This window comes from Mytilus edulis, chromosome 4 (genome assembly GCF_963676685.1).
Source record: "Mytilus edulis chromosome 4, xbMytEdul2.2, whole genome shotgun sequence".
Taxonomy (NCBI): domain Eukaryota; kingdom Metazoa; phylum Mollusca; class Bivalvia; order Mytilida; family Mytilidae; genus Mytilus; species Mytilus edulis.
Window position 1 is genome coordinate 23,053,193 of NC_092347.1, and position 25,477 is coordinate 23,078,669.

The 25,477-nt window shown below is 31.0% G+C and overlaps 1 protein-coding gene across 6 annotated transcripts in view; it reads right to left on the bottom strand.

Annotated features, from left to right (window-relative positions):
- LOC139519243 (neural cell adhesion molecule 1-like) overlaps positions 1-16,794 on the bottom strand; it is a 57,845-nt gene extending 41,051 nt beyond the window's left edge. Inside the window, exons 1-3 of one of the 6 annotated variants that reach the window (XM_071311194.1) lie at positions 15,916-16,794; positions 3,850-3,973; positions 1,050-1,174 (exon numbers count right to left, since the gene is read on the bottom strand). In XM_071311194.1, the coding sequence (XP_071167295.1) occupies positions 1,050-1,174; positions 3,850-3,946 (222 nt within the window). In that variant the 5' untranslated portion in view covers positions 3,947-3,973; positions 15,916-16,794. Of the gene's footprint in view, positions 1-1,049; positions 1,175-3,849; positions 3,974-10,772; positions 10,918-15,915 lie in introns of those variants that run through there. The other 5 variants (XM_071311191.1, XM_071311190.1, XM_071311188.1 and 2 more) reach the window with 5 other exon arrangements.
- Positions 16,795-25,477: the final 8,683 nt, after the last annotated feature.

A 25,477-nucleotide genomic window follows, 5' to 3' on the forward strand; every position in this document is an offset into this window, starting at 1 on the left:
TTTATTGCTAGATCTGTACATGAAATAATTAACGAATGGCACTTGAGTTATAAAAAGTTAAAAGTTCAAGATAAAATCGATTGAATACTTGTGTAAACATGTTCGTGTTTAAGAGAAACAATCAAATTGATTTAACTTCAAAGCAAGAATCAGTGTTATTCAAACGAGATACTATTTCAGTTTCATTTTATTGTTCTTACATATTTTTCATTTAGTTTGTGAAATAAATAGTTCGTTTGAGTGTGCTTAGACAAGAAACCACAACATATTAAATCCAAATAACGGTGGTTTTTGATCGATTCTCTAATATCTAATGATAACTAAATATTGACGGATTAAAGGGACATATAATTATAAATTACAATTAAAGTAAGTTAAGCGATGACACAAGTTTACCATAATTCAATCTGACGTTATTGATAGTCCATCAAATCAAATAAAACTCTAATGCTAAACAAGATCCTGGCTGTGTACAAAATTTCATTAAAATCATGTTCAATTAAGCAGCATCCCAAATTGAATCTTTTTAATCTCTGCTAACTAGATTATGAAATATTTGCTGAAGCAAATGTTACATTCTATTGAGCTGTCAGTTCGGAAGTTATTGGTGTTTTGTTCTTTGTTCTTAATTAATTTTCGGGTTGATGTTGATGCTTTCAAAATGATAGAAAATCCATAACTAAACAATAATAAATGAACAACATGATAAACAAAGTATTAACAGATATATTATTCATTCCTCAGTCCAGTGCTACGATTTCGTTTGAAAATGTAATTTCGCTTGTTTCTCCGTCCGTCAAGTCCTTCAGTAAGATAGGTTCGGTACAAAAATATAACTACTACATTGTATACTGGATGACGATTAGTTATTCAATACATGTACATGTATACAAATTTGTAACTGATGAAATTACTAGATTTAATTGTTAAGTTGAAAAAATACAAACATAAGACTATTGTTATTAGACAAGTATTTGAATAATTATTTCTGATGCATATTGTAAACAATAAGTTAAAAATTGTTCATGTTTGTCAGAAAGCATACTTACAAGGCGAGTTTGTAATCCCGTGACTGAACAAAGTAACGTTGCAGTATCCCCAGCATAGAATGATACGTTGTTTTCTCTAGGTTCAAACAGAGGAACATTGGCTTGTAAACCTTTCACAGATAAGGCTATAATTCAAAGAAACATATAATAATGAATAGATGGATACATGTACAAGAGATAAATCTGAACATTTATAATAATCACGAATTTGTATTATCAATTTACATATTATATTCTTAATTGTATATACATGCATCATGGACTCGGCCTTCATTAAATTCTTACTTATACATTTCGTATGTTTCTTCCATCAATCTACTTTTAAGGAACACATCGGAATTTCATACTCATTAAAGAGGGTGGTAATGGGGGTACCTACATGACAAACAACGGTAAAAGTCTTGTCAATTGACGGTAAATGTGATATTTTTAAACTTTCAATAACAATTGCACTTTCTTTTAGACGAAAAAAAATCGAATGAATGATTTTGACGAATCACGTTTAAAAATAATCATTTAAACCAATTTGACGCTAACGGTAGCCGAAAATTACCGTTTGACGACTGACGGTAAAAGGCATTACTACCATCATTAAGTACAGTCACAATGACATTAATCTATTTGTACGGCGATCTTTTGAAGTTATATGACTGTAAAATTTGTTATATCATATCCTTTTGTACCTATTATAACTCCATGTATTTTAAGATTTCATAATAAATTTAAGACAACGATGAATCAAATATCGTGGCATATAATTTTGTATAATATTCCAAGGAACAAACTACATATATACTCCAATGGAATATTACTCCTTTGAACAACATACATGTATATAATTTTTCTGAAAATGTGTAATTTTTTCACCAGTGTTACAAAAATATTTTAAACACATACATGTAGAAGCTAGATAGAACTCTCTGAAGTCTGAAACATCAAGATTTTATATTGAAGATTGTGTTATCACAGACAATTATTTGCATTATTTTAGTCGTAACCTGTATGGAACGGTTACACATAATCTTCAAAAGGTTATAAACTGTCAAAACTACGGTACCTGAGTACATGAATCATGTATTACATATTTTTAGCGTTTCTAGGTTTGCAGCAGGGCAAAAAGCGACGAAGAAAAAAAAATTGAGCAAAAATTTCATAACAGTTTTGGTTTATCCTTTTTTAATTTTAATAATATTTAAAACTCATAAATCTATATATTAATCTAGTACAAATGTACGTATTGTTAACACGTGTAGTTATGACCATATCACAGACGTGTCAAAAATAGATAAAAATAATATTGAGAATGCAAAAATGTTACTGTATTAAACGTTATGTCGAGGAATAGAAGTAATAATAGTGATACGCGCTTGTTTATCATACGGTTTATTAATGGATAAAACCTACATGTATCGTCGTAAATGGTGATGAAAATGTCAAAATACAGAACATTAATGTTATATATTGGTTCCAGTTTATTAAATGTCTCCCAAGCAATCGACAGTAGCTAAATCTGTTCAAACGTAAAGAATTACCTCATCAAGCGGGCAATTCTATAAAACCTAATAGAAGATACAACTGAGGTTTCTTAAACATTAACATATGGAACGTATAAACAAAATAGGTACGTTTCTGTGATGACGAGGAATACAGAATAAAAAAAACCAGTTCTGTTGTAATGTCAAGAAAAGAAATAATTATACACTATAAAAATTAAAATATCGCATTAGTTTAGTTTTTTTTTGCATTTTTACATTTGAATTTATTTATTATCTATATTTAATTGATAGACGTATGCACGTTCAATTAAAAGCGATTCTGCATGTACAGTCAAAAAGGAAATGAACAATCAAATACGAGTTGATTGAATTAATAACCATTCATTTTCTCTTCCAGCAGCCATGACCTTTCATGACGCACCACGATAGTTCTACTTGACGGATATAATTCAAGTTTAAAAGCCAATACACATCGAACAACAATATGCTTAATGTATTTCCACTAACTAGTTAAGTCAGCTATAACTAATATTTAGTTAATGACAGAGATATTCATTTATTATCATTCCTATTTCCATGTTGAATTGATATCAATCAGAATTCATTACACCTTAATGACATACAGATGACGGTGACCTGTATACAAACGTTACCACTCAAAAGATACGGAAATTGGCAATGCTGCAGTCAAAAACAAAATTCAGCGTGTAGTCATATAATAGCAAAACTCAGAAGGCAAGATTGATGTGATTGCACTTAGTCGGGAACTAACGTGCGAGGATCTGGATATGAGGAGGGGGACACTTCAATCTGTATTCTCTTATATTTTCAAACATCTGTTCTCTTTTTTCTTTTCTCTATCCTTTATCATATATATATTTTATAATCCACTTCTAATTTTTGTTTGGTTTGTTTTCTTAATAATTGTTATTTTGGCCATTTTTCTTTGTTAAAAAAGTAATAATAAGCCTGAATTACGATTCATTTTACGTGCTGAAAAAATGTGACGAAGATTACATATGTTTACATTTCAGATATACATGTACATGTATATAAGTTGTTGTTACAGGAAATATAACATTAAAGGGCCTGAGAGCATGACCAATTGTATAGCAGAATTATATGAGGCTTAGTGGCATAAATCAAGAAGCTATGATTTGTAAATGCTTAGAATATAAAATGTAGCGAAAATTGCATATATATACATGACATTCTTAATATATATTTATAGTGCCTAGAAAATTAATCTAATTAATTTTATGGTAACCGCAATTCTTTTTACAATAAGACAAAAGCCAACTTACCACTCCACGATGACAGGAAAATGACAGCTTCTACTATATAATACTGTATGGATATTATTTTAGAAATTTTATATAATCGTTCATTACGAATCATCATTAACCGCTATCTTTGTCATTTAAAACCCTGCAAGTAAATTCAAAAGAAATCTTCACTTTCTGATAACAATCTTAATAAAGACAATGGTTGTCAAGTACTGCATCATACAAACATTATTAATATCAACATCAAGAAGAATGTTTCATAAAGAAAAATCACAATTCCATTATTGGTACATAAAGATGTTTGTGCTAATTACCGTTTTATTACTTTTAATTACTTATTCATAAACTAGTCTCTCAGGATGTACAAATTCTACTTATATCTGACAGTAAGTATGTAGAGGTCGCTCATCTGTGATGTGTCAACGATTCGGTATAGATGTATGTGATACAATTGTAAACCGTAGTAAAAGTCGCTTAATTTACTCAAATAAATGTTAATTGTACCACAAACTATATTATAATTTACAAATGAACTTTGGTGTTTAAACTGGACGTGTGAGTGAACTCACAAAGATACCCCCCAGATCAGATTTATTTTACCACATAATAGAAATATCGACGTAAGTAGGTTTGATTATCTGCCCTTTGCCATGTACGTACAAGATTGTATTCTGTTAAAGCCCCAGTCACACTGTCACGTTTCAATGAGCTACGTTTTACTACGTTTTGAAAGCGTAGCGAATCGGGAATATACGTAACGAAGCGCATCGAAACGTAGTGATTCTTTCTTCAAAACGGGACCTGCTCCGTATGTTTTGAAAATTCAACAAAAAACGTAGCGAAAATAAAAACAAAGTAGAGACCTAGTAAATACGTATCAAAGCCTTGCAGAACGTAACAAAACGTGCTTACTACGTATCGAAACGTATCAGTGCGTTGTGGAAACATGGGTCTACACTTACTAGTACGTAGCAAAACGTGATTAGAACGTAGCACACACCTAGTTAACCCTAGCTTTAAAAATAACGGATAATATTTATTCAAAACGTAGTTAAAACGTAGCATTTTTAAACGGAATAAAACGTGACAGTGTGACTGGGGCTTTATGTACATCCTATTCGTAGTGATTACTACAACTGTGTAAATGTTATCAATATCCAGCAATCAAGCTAGGAAGAGTTGCCTTTAGAGCGCATATGGACAGAGAGATTGACCGACGAATATGCATTAAGTGATTCCTTAATATAACCAAAATCATTCGTTTGAGCCGGTTTAATCAATCTTATATTTTACTGTGAAGGAGCATAGGTTGGTTTAGTTCATAATAATGTACATGTCCTGCATTATAATTTTATAAACTATATCATATATCGACGTATCAATCTCCAAACCTTTAAATTAATAAAACGGAAATAATCACATAAATAATAAAAAAAAATTTAAACAACATTTAGTTGACGGAATATCGAGAATTTGCAAAAACTGAAAAATCAAAATCTCAAACACATAAAACGAGTGAAAGGAAATATGTTTTATGGCGGATTCTTACGCTCATTGTCATACAGTAATAGTTGTTCAATTTCCTTAACTTTTGAATGATTCTATCATTGAAAATATTAATGTAACACCTTTTTCAATATCCAGATTAAGTGAATGAGATCTGAATGCATTCAAATTGTCACAAAATTCGAAATACTGTAGTATTACGTAGAGTTTGCTTGTATTTGGACAATGTTAGTCAACGCAATTTTATGTTACGTAACATAGTTATATATGAGACTTACTATAATAGTGACTGAGGACATGTCAAATATAAGAAACAAAAAGCAGTAGATATAAATATGTGATTTAAAAGAAGAATAAAATAGCACTTTTGTTAACCAATTGTCATTGCAAACCGTTTTGACTAGGTAATTTTTAACATACTTTGTATAAAGTAATGTGATGCGTACTTAGATATATATTTCAGTCTTCACTATTATGTAATACTTAGAGTGTTTCGTCCAATTTATGTGCATGCAATTTACAAAACTATATCAACTGAACGTTAATTAGTTTATAAATACATGTATCCACATGTTATTGGTTTTATCAACAACTTCAATTTTTTCTGTGAACATGTACCTGCTGAGTTTTCATATGAATTAGCTTCCCAAAAACATAGTATTACGAACTTATCTTTATATTCGGATGATCACAATTGTGTGCGTATTGCCTGAACAACACACAATATAACTGACTGCTAATATGTTAAAAGCAGTGCTTCTTAATGAATATCGTATATCGGCTTTAGAGATGTTACTGTTCCTATCTATTTGCACATTGTAGTTGGCTGGTCTCTGTGTGGTCTAACTTTTGTTCTGTTAATTGTTTTGATTGCCCCTGATAATTTTCCTCAAATATTGTTCAATTTTCAGACTGTAGCGGATTTAATACAAAAAAAATATACGGTTTTCAAATCATCACTTAACAATACAATTCATGCAATCAAAACACAACTTGATTTGTATAATTCTGTATTTGATTAAAGGGCAATGTATCGATGTTCTAAGACTTGTTTTGTGAAATTATTTCATATTTGTAGACACAATTAGATTTGATATATACATCGTTTTAAATCATTTAATAATTACTTGTAATATTGTATTCTCTAACAAACGGAAGTAATTCTTTATTTCTCAAATAATTCGAAAGACCCGTTTCCAATATCTTGTTTGTTTTAACAATTATAGCTGTTCTTTGAGAAAATTTCATTTGTTCGATATAAACTGATGTTTCCGCATACTGAGCAACAGTTATATAAACGTGGATTTATTTGGACCTTAAACTGTTTTGATTCAATCATACACTGATGGATCTTTTTGTAGAAGATACACACGACTTGCAAATAAAATAAAATGTATGGTATCTTTGGTTAGTTTTTAGCCTTGTACAAAAAAAAAGCATTTTGATTCAAGTATTTCTTTATTCCTTTTTAGCAATAATAATGAATGATTAATATTACTTTATTATGATTATCATTATTACTACTTGTATTATCATTAGTAGTAGTATGACAAATGGCCCCTTAAATGTCGTATGGTCAAAACAAATAGGAGAAAAACATTATTCTGTATCTGTATAATTCTTCAACTCGTAAACTGCTGGTTTATACTTTTTACCGTGTGTCTGTTTAGCTGCTTTTGCATTTTTAGTATATTGCCCTTTTGTTTATCTTATGCTGTTTTGAAATTATATTGGAAGTGGTAAATAATTGCAAACGAGAAATCTGCCCATCAAAGACCAAAATTATATGGTGTAAACGACATTACCATAGGCCATCGTACGGTCTTTAAAATATGATTATAGGTAACACGAAGACTGTATAGTAAGCTATATAGTCAAAAGAATGACGTTTCTTAAGATGGTTAAATTTGTTTTCGTTACAATGACTTGTTACACTTTCTTTTCTTCAGTCGACAACTCATCGAATTATGAGTTAGCTTATTTCATTGAATCGAAAGCACACACGTGTGCATAATTTTAAAATGTCAAACAGATGCAGCACAGTTTCAAGACAAAATATTACACCAACAGAAGGACGTGTTAAGAATTTACAAGAAATGAATAGAATAAAAACACTAAATATGTGTGTGTTTTATTACCTGCGTTAAAATAACAACGTTGAATTATTTATAGCATCCATAGTTCAACGATTCCTACATCTTGTAAATCGACACTTCAAGGCAACACACATAATTTATGAAATTGAACGAAATCAAAAGTAGCGAGACCGGATTGGTCAACAGGATAAACGTCCTATTTTTTTAATGCAACACCTGACACACGAATGAGCACACAGTAAAAATGTTAGAATTCGGAATAGGACACTATTGATAAACGTACAGCTTAACCAAGAATATTCTGGTATCTATTTCTAAAGATCTACGGTTAAACAAATTTTGCTAGTGAGTTGTAACACAAACACATCATTTAGATCAACATATATGTGATGTTGGTCAGTTCTGATAGACCAGGTTTTGTGTAACGGAACACATCCATGTTTATGTCCTCCGTCTAACGTTTACATGCGCGATGGTAACATATTTAAAATGAGATTATATAAGGTTCTAGTTTGAACTTTTCGATCTGTGTCAACTGCAATATCAAGACCAAGCATTATAAAGCAGACCCTTGTGTTTCGGTAATAGCATTTAACTAAGTAAACGTTCACTGGGATATATGAGATGTATACGCCATATGTTTCTTTTTTATAATGACCAGACACCATGCCAAACTGCTTAAAATATAACGAAGGACATTAAACATTTGTTTTAATTAACATAAACGCTTAATGTAACCTGGTGTACCTTTGAATAATCAGTGATTGACATTTAATTTTTTGTTTTAATATTCATGTATTTAACATGTCAGTACAATTGATCTTTCTATTCAATTATCATTAAAAGTATTTTCATATTTTCAATTCAAATATGTTACTACAGGTATATGGATAACAAGTTTCTATCATTGTCAGTTATGGTAAACTAGAAAGTAAATATGAAAACTTTAATTTGGCCGTTATAATATCAGTTGAAACAATATACATTCAATAACAAACAAACAAAGCAGTAAATCTAAATGCATAGACACGGCACATTGACATGGTGAACTATGCTATTCGTGTCTTGCTTGCATTACCAGTAACTAGATTTCTAGCCTTTGATTCAATGGTATATACACTTCTTAACAAGTCCACTTTATAATTTCTCCATCAAAGATCTCTTCGTAGATTGTCTAATTAGTTTGAATAAACCATTTTATAAAAAAACATATTATTTTCATTTCAAAACATATAGGGATAAGTTATCAAGATTGCGTTTGGTATGTCAAGAGTTTCATTCTCTCACAGCTCTTCATTGTTGTAAGCGTCGGATGCTTTTCAACCATGGAAATTAAAGAATGATGCTGATATAACACAGATATTTTACGAAACTGTTTCTTACAGCTAATGTACTGCCTTGCTTTCAAAACACACTAGACGTCAATAAAAAGACAATGGAGCTAAGAATATTACAAATCGTCGATGGGTGACTGGCTTATTGGTAATTATGTCATATCTCGCCTTTTTATAGAGAAGAGGTATTGATTACGAATTCAGATATACCTGAATTAGTTTTGCATTATATACAGACAAATAGTCATGGTAATCTTTTAAACAATTATAGAAATATAAATAATCAAAACAACATTACATCGCCAATCTAGACCCAATAAGACTAACGATGATAATAATCAAATAAAATGTAATGAAAATATATATTTAATAGAGACGCATTACATAACATATCAGTAAATTTACCCGCATGCAAGATATTTTGTTGGTTTTTGGAACCCTTGATTTTTCTATCGACACCCAAAGTAAGGGGAGTTTGCTTATTCCTGTCGTCTTGTGATAATTATCCTTTAAGAAAGCCAGTGAAAATGCTTTATTCGGACAGTTTTGTACTACTAGTACTTTGTTGTTGTCGAGATTACTGATTGAGGCGGGTTTTTTTTTGGTTTGTATTTTAAAATAAGCTTTATCAAGGTGAACGCAGCAATCATAAACCTGTGCTGACGTGTCAAATCTATATGTTAAAGATTAACCAGAGATGAAAAATTGTATAGACGCCAAAAACATAACTTTTATTTATAGAACATTTTCAAAACATAATTGATAAACATGTCATCGGTGTAAATGTTTCATTGAACTACTTTGTAACTCGTTAATTTCATTGTATCATTATTGTATCACTCTAATTGAGGTATCTGTTATGTTATTGTAACAACATTTTATTTTAAATTTACTGGAGAATAGAATTGTTCATCATTGTTATTTTTTGTTACGTTTCGTTGGAAATGTTTTGTTGATATACAATACATAAATACATATATATGCAGTAGCTACGATATATTAAAAAAACCAATTATATATATATGTTCCGGACCATATGAGTATCTGGACCATACGCGTATGGTCATGACCATATGGGTATATCAACACGTTTACTTTTAAACTCTTCATTAGGTGTGACCCTTCTGGTTGTTACGTCACTAAAATGTCATTTTATTATATATTAAAAAAAAACTTATAAAAAAATAGTTTCACACAGTTAATATAACTTACTACTTGTAAGTACAATTATAAGATGTCAAATTCAAATGAACATATTGTAAAAGGAATTTTATTGTTTAAAGTAGGTGACATCACCGACAAGGATCATGATATTTTGTAAGACAAGTAAAATATTAAAAGTGTATGTTTCTTTATTTTTTTCTATTCTTTATTTCTATACTTCTATTTCAATCTTAATTATAAGACCGGTAAAATAGCATTTAAGAGCCATGAAATAGCTACTGCCTTTATTTAATTTGATCGGTGATATTCATTTTACGATATTGGAAATGAATCAGAGATCTAGAGTTTCTTAAAAACACTGTAGACACATCGGAATTGTCCGAGTAGATATCACTACACGCAGCCAAAACAAGCAATCGCAGAAACTGAGCTACATGGTTGGTACCGTGTGAATGTCATTCTAAGTATACAAAGCATACACGAATACAATTAACGATGAAAACTAAGATCAACTGACTGTGGCATCAATATTTAATGTTTATGTAGCTTTTGAAATGTAAAATTAATACGTATTATTTCTATTGCATGTATATTTGAAAAAATACTTATATGGTCCAAATACTCATATGGTCCGGCCCGTTAATAACCAAACGAGTATAATACTCATATGGTCCGACCATATGAGTATACGCATATGGTCATGACCATACGCGTATGGTCCAAATACTCATATGGTCCGGAACATATATATATCATTTTGTTCAATCATTAATTACATATTTTCACTTTTGTACACTTGCTTGTTATGCGGAATGATTTTCTATAGTTACAACATAAATACCTTATTCAGAAGTTATAAATGCATCCTATTTAATCCATATTTATCCTTTTATAATGTTAGACTTATCCCAAATAGAACTTGTCAAATTTATGGCCATTTTGGTTACTTTCATATTGTGTACACACGTACTATTTTTAGGTGTATTGAATAACTTGATCTTTTAAACGTTTGGAGAAAAGTTTAGTCAGTTTCAAATTAGATCCCAGACAGAACATCTGATTTTAGGCAAGTGACCTAGATTTTACTATTCAGGTATTTTCAGTTTTAGCACACACTGCAATTCTATTCACATATATTGTAATTGATTCATAACTATTATTAATGATATTAGCTTTTAATAAAGCTGCTTTTATTAAATTCAAACAAATCTTATTCTTGATTATTCAAAGTTTTGACTTCAAAACAGCTTTATTACTTTGACTTTATAATTGATATTTGTATAATATCTGACAATCATTTACAATAACGGTTGGCGCGTCAACTGGTGGCAGCGGTAAAAAGAACAATTAAAAATAAAAATATAAAAAAAGGAAAAAGAAAGGAAAAAAGTAATGCATAAAAAAAAGAACAACAACATACAAATCCGCTTATATTGAAACTCAAACTGTGGTTTACATATGATATTATAGAACACCAAGAATTATTGAAATTCAAGGTGTATATTTTCCATATAGGTTATTGAGCACCAAGAGTTATTGGAATTCAAGGTGTATTTTTCCATAAATAAATTATTGAACACCAAGAGTTATTGCAATTCATGTTGTATTTTCCATCAATAAATTATTGAGCACCAATGGTTTTAAATTCAAGGTGTATTTTTCCATAAATAAATTATTGAACACCAAGAGTTATTGAAATTCAAGTATATTTAGCACTAAGAGTTTTTGAAACTCAATGTGATTTTTTTCTTAAAATATTTTAATAACATTAAGGGTAACTGAAATTAAGTATTAATTCAGTCGGGTATATATTAAATATGAATTTAAGACACAGACAACTACCACTTCCTCTGTTTTTAAATAATTGAGGGGGAGGGTCCCCAATAGGTCCCTTATGTAGTGTTAATTCCGATTTTTCGGACTTAACAAGAGAAAATGAAGCACAAACTATTTCGAATAGTGCACCAGGTGCTAGTGGTGTTATTTCTGATACTTACCCTTCAATTACAAGTGTTAATAATTGTAATAGTTCAATGGCTGGTCCCAGCATTTCAGGTCCTAGCATTTCAAACTTTAATACTATAAGTTCAACTAGTACTAGGTTAAACAGTCAGTCATATCCTGCTTAGGGGTTACATACAAATATTAGTACCAATATTATAAATGTAAGTACTTATTCAAATCCAATAAATAGTAATGCTAATTTGACCCGACCAATGACAGCAAATCAGACAAATACCATGACAAACCTATTACGGCCCAGAATATCTTCTCTGAGTGACAGCAATCTGAACAAATCAACATATCACGTGAATCATCAACCTGATGAGGTGATGGAACTTAGACGAAGAATACAAGACCTTGAAAAAGAGAAAGAATTTAATACAAGGCAAACAAAGACTACTGAGTCCCAACCTTCAGCACATATTATGCAGTCACGGTGAACAACAACCTTATAGATGGAATCAACAAAATTCCACATACTACACTGACACTAGATTTAGTGAGACAGCCTATCCGATGCGAAATCGAACAGAATCATTTGCAAGTCAAGATTCCATTTTTAATGGTAAAGGAGACTGGAAAACTTTTATGGTACAGTTTTAAATAATTGCAGAACGTAATAACTGGAGTCCAAGACAGCAAACAGAAGACATTTTTCTAGTCCTTAAGGATGAGGCCTTTACATTGCCACAGAGTTACCTCCAGAAGTTCGCACTTCCTTTATGCTGTTTAACTCAGAAATAAAAAGACGTTTTGGAAACAACAATTTTCCAGACGTGAATTACAGACCATCAAGAAACTATATAAAGAAAGCATCCATGAATATGCTGCTAGGATAGAGCATGTTGTCTGGATTACCAGATCAGAGTCTGGCATATGATGTTTTGACCAAGCGACCAAAAACCATGGAAGAAACGATAAACCTGGTGATATAACATGTAAGAATGGCATGAAAGGCAAAACTCAGATTCGTCAAGTGGAGACAAAGGAAGAAGAAGAAGAATATGACTATGAAGATCTCAACTGCAGAAAAGCAGGTCCTCAGCTGTTCGTAACTGAGGAGAGACTTCATCAGTTTGGACGGGACTTGAGAGAGTCCATGACAAAAGATATAACTAAGTCAGTTGGAGAAATGATAGATGAAAAGCTGATGAATCAAGCACCAGAGAAGAGAGAAGTTAGTAATAAATAGCTTCCTAGGGAAAAACAACAAAAACCCAACTCGAATAAATGCTATACATGCAACCAAACACTCCTGATATATCTCGATGATATTATAATTTATAGTTCTGATGAAGAAGAACATCTTAAAAGACTAGATGAAGTTTTTTTAAGACTTATAAATGCAGGATTAAAGCTTAAACCATCTACATGTGATCTATTGAGAGAAGAAATAATATACCTAGGGCATGTTGTAGGTAAAGAGGGAATTAAGCCAAATCCAAAGATAGTATAGTCCGTAGATAGATGGAACACCCCATCAACAGCAAAAGAAATACAACAATCCCTTGGTCTATGTAATTATTACAGGCAGTATATCGTCGCTGTTATGCAAAAACCTCGTATCTCAATATTTTGCGGAAATCTTTTTATCGATTATTTAGAATTAAATATGTATGTTCCACTATATGCGAAAATATCTGACCTTCTAACCAATCATCAACCCGAATTCTGACATGTGACGAAAAAGTGTAGTCGGATTGGTGAGACATTTTGTTGTGCAAAAATATCGTATCTCAAAAGAAAAAAATTTTGCACGGCAGCTGACATTATTACAGGTACAGTTTTATCAATTTTAGGTTCTCAAAGCTAATATATTAGCTTAAAAATAATGAAAATACAATATAGGTGCAGAAATTTTTGCTCGTCTTGGTAATTGATTGGTTAGAAGATCAGATATTTTCGCATACAGCGGAACATACATATTAAATTCTAAATAATCGAAAAAAGATTTCAGATTTTACTGCCTGGTGTAAAATTATCAAAACCTTAGATACGAGGTTTTTGCATAACAGCGACGATATATACAAATTTAGGGACATTGCAGCTCCACTCAGTCAGCTTACCAGAAAAGATGTACATTTTGAATGGACACAGCCCTGTTAAGAATCTTTTGAAAAATTAAAATTCGCACTGACAACATCACCAATATTGGCATACCCACAATCAGACGGAATGTTTATATTGGACATAAATGCATCAAATATAGGTATTCGCACTGTGCTGTCTCAAATCCAAGAAAACAACGAAAAGGTTATATCGTATGCATCAAAGAAACTAGACAGGGTACACCAGAGGGATAGTGTCACAAGACGAGAATTACTTCCAGTTGTCACATTTATACAGCAATTTTGACACTATTTTCTTGGAAGAACATTTTTGCTGAGAACAGACCATGGATCATTACGAGGGATATTTGCATTTAAAGACCCTCAGTGACAGTTAGCACGCTAGATTGAAAGTCTTAGTCAATACAATTTTGACATTCAACACTGTCCAGAAATTATAACGAAAATTATCTTTGTATACATTTGAAAGAGGGTAATCTTGATTCCAGTTGCGCCGATTACATTGAATGGAAACAAGAATGGTCAGAATTTAGAAAAAAAGTTGATAATGTAAAGAATTTAACTGATAAACCTATGATAAGGAATGTAACACAGTCAAGTGATGGTAATTGTTCCAGTTGGTTAACTAAATACACAGAAAAAGAGATAAGTACATTCCAGAAAGAAGACCCAGATTACAGCTTTTTACATAAATGGATGGATGCAGGAGAAACACCAGATAGAGATAAATGTGCCAGTTTCAGCCCAGCAGTAAGACATTATTGGCTGAATTGGAGTAATCTTTTCCGTATTGGTTGAGTAATGTACCAAAAATGGAGAGAAGTTAAAACTGAACTAGATCATTTACAACTTTTGGTACCAGCTGCTATAAAGAAAGAAATAATAATAAGCTGTCACGATACTGCATATTCTGGTCATTTTGGTATTAGAAATCAGTCCAGAAAATGAAAAATTATTTTACATGGTATCAAATAACAAAAGACGTCAGAATACACATAGAAAATTGTGTAATTTGCACTAAAAGTAAAAGTAAAAAATCAAAAGCTGGGTTGGTTGATTATAGAGTGGGTTACCCTTTAGAGAGTGTAATGTAATTGGACCCTTACCGCAAACACAGAGAAGAAATATTTATTGGTAATAGGAGATAATTTCACCCGAAGGATGGAAGTTTATCCCTTTGCACACCAAAAAGCTGATATCGTGGCACATAAATTTGTAATGGAATTTTTAACAAGATTTGGAATACCACTAGAACTGCACAGTGATCAAGGCAGTACTTTCCGGATTGAATTGTTTAATATAAAAAAGAAGAGGTGGTATGACTGCCAATGTGACAACTATCCACCTAATTTTCTAATGCTAGACCGAGAAATAAGTATTCCAATAAAATTGATATATCCACTGCCAGACAAGAAATATGAAGGGCAAAATGAATATGCTTTAGATCTTCAAGACAGATTACAAGATGTATATCAGATTGCCAGGAAACATCTCAAGACAAATGCAGAAAGACTTAAAAAGAATCATGACACTAGACTAACAAAATATAAATATACGAAAGGGGATCTTGTTTATAAATTTGACAAAACTATAAGACCAAAATTTAAGTCCCCATGGCTTGGTCCCTATTTAATTTCAAAAGTTTTGAGCACAGTGGTCTATGAAATCTGTTATAAATCTAGAACTGAAGTTGTTCATATTGATAATAAAAACAATACCTTATTTAAACGTATAAAGGGTAAAATTAAAATTAGCTTTTGTTAATGTATTCAAAGGCCGAACTTAGCAAGTACACATAAACATAAATGATCGCTCTTACGAAATGCATATATACATTTGACACTATTTGAAACATACAAGTACTTATTATTATGAAAGATTTACGAAGTATTAAAGTATCAAAATACATACCTACAATTGAATATTCTTGCATGAATTTGAAGAAATCCATTTATAGAAGGAAAATAATAATTCCATCAGTATTAGAGCAACACATGTTCTGACCAATCAATGAACGACTGCTATATCCTTCTCTAATTTCGTCAATGTTTGTATATGGTCCGAAATATAAATATTTGAAGGAGCAGTACACATTTATTCCTCAATCTATCCATAGCGGGTTGGAAGATTTCATTAATACATGGTGTATAATACCAGTCACAGAGAATAGCTTTCAACTCGCCAATACGTTCCTTTTATAGAAATGAACTGCTTTGGTGACTTTTACACGATAAACAATCAAACAGTTATTATATGTATAAAATATTTCTTGAAATGATAAGTCAGATGGTTATACGTAGTTCTGCTATGACAATGATTTACTTTAAATTCTCTATTCATACTTCATCATACTTGTTTTTTTTTTTTATTATTTTCACAACGGTTCCTCTGACAGTCAATAAAACTATTAATGCCTTATTGAATCCATTAGGGACATAAAATACAGCAGCGTCAATGAGAGTCAACTTCTAATATATCAACACGCTTTCATTGCCTTTAATGAGTATTCAACTTTTAGCCTAAACTTATCAAATCACTATTTTTAACAAATACATTTACAGATAATTTTCAGATCGATAGTCAGAAAGCAAATGTTAAATATAATGATTTAACAATTCACATCCCTGGAGCATACTGTATTTATCAAATATATCGATATTTCAAAAGTCAGTTAGATTGCAACTAATAATTTTTCACAGGATATGCACACTTATCTTTAATGAACGACTGTTTCCTTGTAAAAAGAGACGAATAGTTAAAATAATATGTTTTACTTAAAACTCTCTATGTGATTTAATCACATTAGTAACAGATGAAAGCAAATCAACGCCTTCATATAAATCCCTACTTTGTTGAAATGTTTGTAGAAACCACCGAGTGTATTCCAATAGGATTATATATTTCAATTTGTTTCATTCTAATATTATAGGTGGAGGGTTCACATAAAAGACAGATGTTTGAAAACCTTATTGATGATCATCTATTTAAATTTGCATAAATTTAAAATAATAAATAGAATATATATTAGGCTATAGCTATCATTATTTGCTAATACATGTATACGTTCTTGAGAACTAAAATATTCGAAATAACAAAATATAAGACCTTTGACCACGTTTTTTGTCTATAGCTTTTACATCATTTATACTTGTTGGTCTTACAAATACACGAAATTAATGTTTGCTATGCACGTTCAACCATAATAGAATCTCGAATATAATTTAGAATAAAAATTAATTCAAATATTTTCACTTTAGATGGTGAACTTATCTTTTGCTATGATATCATCGATTTCAGAACGTAGATACCATCGACATCTTGTTTTTTTATTTCATTTATTGCACTAGTAATTGACGAATCACTCTACCTGAACGCATGTCTGCATGATAATATGTTGCTCATTTGCATAGCTTATTCCGGATGATCAATAATATATCAGTATGATTACTGGGATGTATATATCATGAGGGGCTCATTATTAAATGTGTCACCAGTATTATGTTTACTAATTGGCCAAAAGGTATCATAATGAAATAGTATAACTTATACAGTAACAAAACATAACGAGATACCGAACTCCAAGGTTAATACAGGGAAGTCGATCAAAACAGACAAAATCAAATGCTATCAATGACAAAACAAGCGACAAACAATTGCCATATTCCTGACGTATTTTACCGAAAAGATATGGTGGGTTAAACCTGGTTTTATAGCTAGCCAAAACTATTGTTTCTGTTTCATTTCATACTTCTTTCAACCTTGTTTAATTTAGAATATAGATGACTGAAGCAAAAAAGAGGTGCTGACTTATTTTGTGTTTAAATAATACATGAAAAGGAAAAAGCTTTTTAGATCCAACATCGGATTAACCTATCAATATACAAAAAAAAATGATAAAGCATTCGATGATTTAAACTTCTTTTTCTTTGTCGTTATCAATGACTGGCTAATATTTTGATTCATGTTTGTTTTGTTTTGTTTGTTTTGCAGTAGTTTGCATCGCAATGAATTTTGATAACTACATGTATATAATTATTTGACAACAATAAGCATAGTTTGTTGTGTGTACATTACACCAATATTGTTATTGTCTTTAAATTGACGACTTCGACCTCCAATGAAAGAATCGGTATCTATCTCCGACTACAGCAGATTGTTTCTTATTGTTTATACATAAACATACATGTAGCATACTATGATGAAAACAAGATCAATACTTAACATTGTTGACATTTTCAACATAACGTGTTTCATTGATAGAGATATAATTTAAAAATGGAAACATAATTATAATTCCCTTCATTGTCGTATAAACAGATTTTCCTAATACTCACGTTTACCTGTAATGCAAAAATAATTAGGGTTCGCTGTTCTTAAAAATCAAAGTGTCTTACTTATTTTTGCCACAAAAACCCGGATTTTTTTATCGACGTCTGGATTAACTTTATGCATAAGTTGGACCATTGTTGTGTGAAAGCAAATTAATACCTTAAATGAACAATTTCATTATTGCTAGTATTTTTCTATTTTCTATATGATATGTGAATGGAATAATCTGTCACAGACATGGGAAGAACTAGATGCTTTGGCGATACAGTTGAGATGCTTCACGCATTTTGTTTTATATTATTATTTTAGTTACTCATATACTCCTCATTTTCATATATTATAATACCAATTGATTGCGTTAAATAGATGTTTCCTGACAACACTCAAAGACGACCAAATAATACGCAGAGAAACAGAGCTATGCTTCAAGGAGGTATACTTCTGAATTTAGATTAATTTCTAAAGTTTTATAACAAACTAGAAATGGAAAAATATTAAATACTGAACTCGTTCAAAGGGTATCTACACGTCTCAATCTTCAAAATCGCTTATCTAAAAATACTACCATCGCTAACATTTTTAACAATAAAAATCTTGGTTACCCTTCTATCGATAAGTGTCATGCCAAAACATGACTTACATGTCCCCGTCTTTCCACCAACAATACGGTAAGGTCCACGTTTAATGGTCGCACATTTTCTTTAAATTTTGAAACTGATATTACTTGAAAAACAAACAGTATTATGTATTTACTCACATGAAACAAATCGGGATGCGGTATTCAGTACGTAGGTGAAACTGGGCGATATTTATCTAAACGCACGCAAGAACACCTGAAACGTTTTAAAAGACCCAATAAATTCAAAAGTATCATTTATCAACATCTTAAGAAGCAAATCATCCTATTAAATACTTAACAGTTCAACCTTTAGAAGTAGTAAATAAGCAGCCTGGTGAATCTCATTCAAAGTTTGTACGAGCACGGAAAATAATTAAATTAAATTGGATTAAAAAATTACAGACAGTCTACCCTCTCGGTCTTAATGATAATATCATGGGAATTGGCAATATATCAAGAACCGATTTTGTTAACATTTTGGATATAGTTTCTAAAACTGTTCGTACAAATCGTTTCTGTTTCAAAAATCAACGGCAGACACTATCTGTTAACAAAGCTTTGTTCTTTACCTATAAATAAATTAAATAAAATTTTAAAGGATTGCAACACAATTTTATATTACAGTCCTAAGTATGAAATTGTTCAAATTATAATGGTTTATTGTTATTCTAAATTGTTTCCAAAAATTGACCGCCCTGAAGATCATAAAAAACATTTTATTAAAATAAAGTATGTCAATAAAGGTTTTGATTTTGTAAATATTGCCGGTTTTTTTAACGACCATTCTGTTAAAGACCAAATTCCTGGATATTTTGATAATACTGAACTCCCTCTTATTTGTTATATTTACAAGAAATCTACCCGGAAATATATGTGTAATTATAGCCAATTGTGTAAAGATATAAATATCATTGAAAATACACCTATGTCGTGTAATTGCAAAAATTCCGAATAAACCTATGGCCCCATTTCCCAGTTCATAACAGGAGACCTTACCATCGTTCGCGACCGAAAGTTAAAATCATTCCTCAGTAAAGGACCTAAATATCGTCCCCCGTCAATTATTAATTGGAATGAGTGTCGTAATATCATCCACGACTTACTCCATACCTACTGTTTGAAATGGATAAAACGGGAAAAAGCTGACAAAAAGTCTTTGGACTCCTTTTTTTAATTCAGTAATGAAGATAGTTGATATTCGAATACAACATTTTAAAGAACATTTTATTCTTAACAACAACCATTAAAACCCTATTTCGCGTACCAAACATAAACTAAAAGAACTATCCAAAAAAATTTGTTTTTGTCCCGGCTGATAAAGCTGCTAATGATATCATTATTGTTTGACGTACATTTTACATAAAGGTTCTGCAAAAGGAAATCACGAATTCACCAACATTCCAACTGACTTCATTTTCAGAAAACGACATCTGTAACAAACACAAACTTTAAGCTACTTCTTTACAAGCAGAACCAATTACAATGAAAGTCCAAACTATGTACTGGCTTCCGAAGCTACACAAAAAAACTTACAAATATAGATTTATTTCATCTTCTAGCCATTTTTCCACTACTAAATTGTCTGTTTTACTTACTAGTACACTTGGAACAATAAAAAACCTGATAATAAATTGGTCAAATAAAGCCTTTGAAAATAGTGGAATTAATTACTTTTGGAGTGTCAAAAACTCGTTGGAAGTACTTGATAAATTGCATGCATATATTGTTGATTTTGAATCTGTTCAGAGTTTTGATTTTTCTACCCTTTATACCACTTTGCCTCATATTCTTATTAAGAAAAAATTCACATCCCTTATTAACTGGGCATTTAAAATGTCAGAATGCGAGTATATATGTTCAAACTCTTTTAGGTCATTTTTTAGTAGCATTAAACAAAAGAACTATGTCAATTGGACATGCTTTGATACTATATATGCGCTTGAATTTTTACTTAATAACATGTTTGTTCGCTTTGGAGATTCCGTATATCGTCAAGTTATTGGAATTCCAATGGGGACTAACTGTGCACCACTTATTGCGGACCTGTTTTTGTATTGTTATGAGTTACAATTTATGACTAAAATTATGATAAAAGAGATGATTTTTCATTTCCTATCGTTAATTATCCATTTTTAGATGGTGACGTTCCCTTGTCACCATCTTATGGTGTTTATTTATCCCCACTTTTACGATTCGCTCGTGTATGTAACAAAGTATTAGATTTTAGCGAGAGAAATTTAAGTATTACTGAAAAATTATTACACCAGGGTTTTCGATATCAGAAACTGGTCAAAACATTTACTAAATTTTATCAACGGTATAAGGAATTAATTTGTAAATATAACTCAACCTGCAGACATCTTATACGTTCAGGTATTTCACATCCAATCTTATATGGTAATATTCTTTACAAAGCACAAAAATGTCAATATTCACCTCAAAAGCTTACAAAACCTTTAAACAGACTTATTAAGAAGGGATATAGTTACGATACTGTTGTCAGGTCATTAAAGATTGCATATTTTGGCTTTAATAATGATTCACTTATAGGGTCTTTGCATCGGAACTAAACACAGTTATTTTAAAAAAAACAGTTATTGGCATAACACGGGTTATGTTCTTCTCATATATTTTATGATAGTATGATACTAAACCCCTAACGGGAGGGATTGTGCCTGATATTCATATGATGAAGACATAATCTTTCAATCAGTTTACTTGAGGTCTCGAGCTGGCATGTCAGTTAACTGCTAGTAGTCTGTTGTTATTTATGTATTATTGTCATTTTATTTCTTTTCTTTTATTACATCTTTTGACATCGGACTCAGACTTCTCTTGAACTGAATTTTAATGTGCGTATTGTTATGCGTTTACTTTTCTACATTGGCTAGAGGTATAGGGGTAGGGTTGAGATCTCATAAACATGTTTAACCCCGCCGCAATTTTGCGCCTATCCCAAGTCAGGAGCCTCTGGCCTTTGTTAGTCTTGTATGATTTTTAATTTTAGTTTCTTGTGTATAATTCAGAGTTTAGTATGACGTCCATTATCACTGTACTAGTATACATATTTTTAGGGGCCAGCTGAAGGACACCTACGGGTGCGGGAATTTTCGCTACATTGAAGACCCATTGGTGGCCTTCGGCTGTTGTCTGCTCTATATTCGGGTTGTTGTCGCTTAGACACATTCCCCATTTTCTTTCTCAATTTTAACAATATTTTCATTTTCATGACATGTACCGAAGAACCTGCTACTGAGCTGGTGATACCCTCGGTTAAACATGAAATAATCATCTTAATTATATCGTTTTGCTGTTGGCGAAAAATCCTATATTTATCATTGTGCTATACTGTTAATTTCCCATAGGAACATTCCATTCAAAACATCAATCAATAGAGATATACATTATTTATTATAATTACACGATTATCATAACGCTTTTCATATTTTGGTTAACCCTATGGTACATTGTAGAATAATAAAGTGGCAGATATGATTGAAACTGATCAAACATTATTTTCAACGCTTCAACGCAATAAATTATAAATAAAGTCTGTCAGTTAAAAAAAATTGCACAGAAATATGTCATTCTTTTGTATCAACGTGTTGCTATCTAATCGACGTTCACAGTGCATTTTATTCACATCAAACAAAGAATATATAACGTGTAACCACTTGTCACACAAGTGGTATGTTGGGAAAGTAATCAAACCAGGTTTGACCAAATATTTCCTACTGAAAAAAACTTTACCAAGTCAGGAATATGACAGTTGTTTTTTTCACTTGTTCCGTTGATTGATAGCGATTGATTTGTCATTTGTTATGGACTTCCCCGTTTTAAACATGCGTCGAAGTTCGGTATTTTTGTGATACTTATTTACTTTATATATTCTGAATTTCTCAATAAGTATAACAAAGCAAAATGAATAATTTGCGCTTTGCTTATTTATGCCCTTTTCTTCTCGACCAACCTTGTCAAATCCAAGCATTTAGAAGATTAACCCAAGGCAAGGTACAAATGTATAAATCTGCTACATGTATTTATTACATAAAGACAAACTATTTACTAAAAACAGGTTTTGTGATTAAAACACGCTACTTATTTCTACCAAACTGATATATGTTAATAAAAATATGCAGATTGATAAAAAGCATGTTACAAAAATATGTATCTGGTAACAAAAAATAATTTTCGATGAGAAAAATGGTTAACTACATTACAAAACTCCTGCCACACCAGAAATGTTCTTGTTTCAACTGTTGTTATTGATGTACTTTGAAAACACTGTAATTGATAAATTAACACGCTACTTATTTTTACCAAACTAATATATGTTAATAAAAATATGCAGATTGATAAAGCATGTTACAAAAATATGTATCTGGTAACAAAAAATAATTTTCGATGAGAAAAATGGTTAACTACATTACAAAACTCCTGCCACACCAGAAATGTTCTTGTTTCAACTGTTGTTATTGATGTACTTTGAAAACACTATAATGGTCAAATTGTGGTCAATTGATTTAAACGCGAACAACACTAACCCTGAGATCTGTTGGAGTAATTGATAAAGCCGAGGTCACCAAAGAAATGAATGAAAATGTATGTTTCGTTCAGTTATGCATAGTTTTGTTAAGAGAAGATATGTCCTCAATGACTTGTTCGAACTGAATTAAAACATATCAGTGAGCATAAAACACTTCATTAAAATGGTAATGTTATTTCGTAATCAAAAAGCCAACAAAAGACGGGTTTTACACTTATAAATTATAAATGCATCAGACGTGTAATTATATATCAATTTGTAAACATTCAATGATCCTTTATTTTATGTGGGATGGTGTTTTAGATTTTATTTTTATAGCGAGACACAGTTAGTCTGACTTTTATTCTCTCAGTTATTTTCGTTTATCTTGATTAGTATCTTTTAATTGGTTTACGTAATTTGAATATCGGTATATTTCTGAAGCCTACAATTTCATTTCGCTTCTAACTGTAAAATAAGAGTTTGTTTAAATACGCATAATTTCTATAACAACTTATGTGTTATATGTGATTGTGTATTAAATAAACAGCATAGTTTTCGCTGCTAATCGAAATATTTTTCGGAAACAAATGGGTCGAATTAGGCATGGATCTTAACCAGTGCAAGTCCTTACCTTTCTCCACAATCTGTATGCAATGAGCATAGATATGTCATGGCATATTCGTTTGTTTAGAATGAATATTCACCAGATTTGTATCGGTTAAAATCTAGTTGAATTGGGCTTATATATTAAAATTCTAGCTAGTAGGGGTGTTTGATGATCTCGTCTACAAGTGGTGATCAGGCATGGTCGGTATATCTTAACATTTATATTCATGTTTTTTTCAAACAATATTTCATCTCGTAATAGTGAACCGCTAGGTGAGTTTCATGGCCATTTTTGCAAACAAGGAACCATTCCTCTGAGTTCAGTATTTTTGTGATTTTACTTTTTAATCAGATGTTAAAATTCTACCAGAGACATCAACTTGTAATAAAAAAAATGCACTATTTATCACAATTCATGAAAATCCATATATATTTTCCAGCAATTTGCAATGGAAAGTTGAACCAATTTTGCAATAGCATGTATGCATTATCAAGTAAATGGTTTTATGATGGTGTTAAAATTCGGTAAAAAAAATGATGTAAATGTTAACAAACATGTAGTTTGCAATTTCGTAAATTTACATAAAAAATCAATTTTACATCCGGATTCTTAATTAATAGGCTTAAGTAACAAAACAAAGTTTGTTCTGTGTTTTAATGAATGTTGCGCTAAGTATTTGTATGCATTATGTCCATTCAATTATTTTTACATCTTCGGATGATAATAGATTAAGGCTAATGACTGTCTGCAGGCAACCTGTAATTTTAAATTTGAATATCTGATAGGATGCTATTGATAGATTGGTAACAGTGCATAGGTATAGCAATATGTTTTTACTAAACGCGAACAAAAATCAGTTTAACGATAGATGAAAGATGTTGTTACTTAACGCAATGAATCGTTGTATTTTTCTTTAATGTTTTTTAAGTAGTACAGATTTCGTTTAAATGGGATAAATTAAGGATTTACTCATTTGTGATCAATTTCACCGACCGATATGTTACCACAATAACCTTAATCTTCTCTGTTAAAGTTAACGATATAACGATCCATCTTAATATTTTCCATTCTGTTGACATTTTTTATTTTGTTTGTTTGAAGAGTTTAACGCAACATTATGTAAGTTTGTACAATTTCAGTGAGGTAAACAATCTGATATGGGCATAATTTTGTGTTCTGCATTTCCATGCTTTAATTCTATCACTTACTTAGCGATATCTAAATTTTTATTTTATATATGACTTTTCATATTCTAAGAGTCTTCTTCCTTTGAACGTCTACTTCGGAGGCCTATTTTATTCACTCAGTAAGCTTCCTGTTTAGACCGATTTTTGTTAGATTCAAAATTTACAGTTTCATTTGAACTAGGTGTCTATGCGGCCGAGATGTT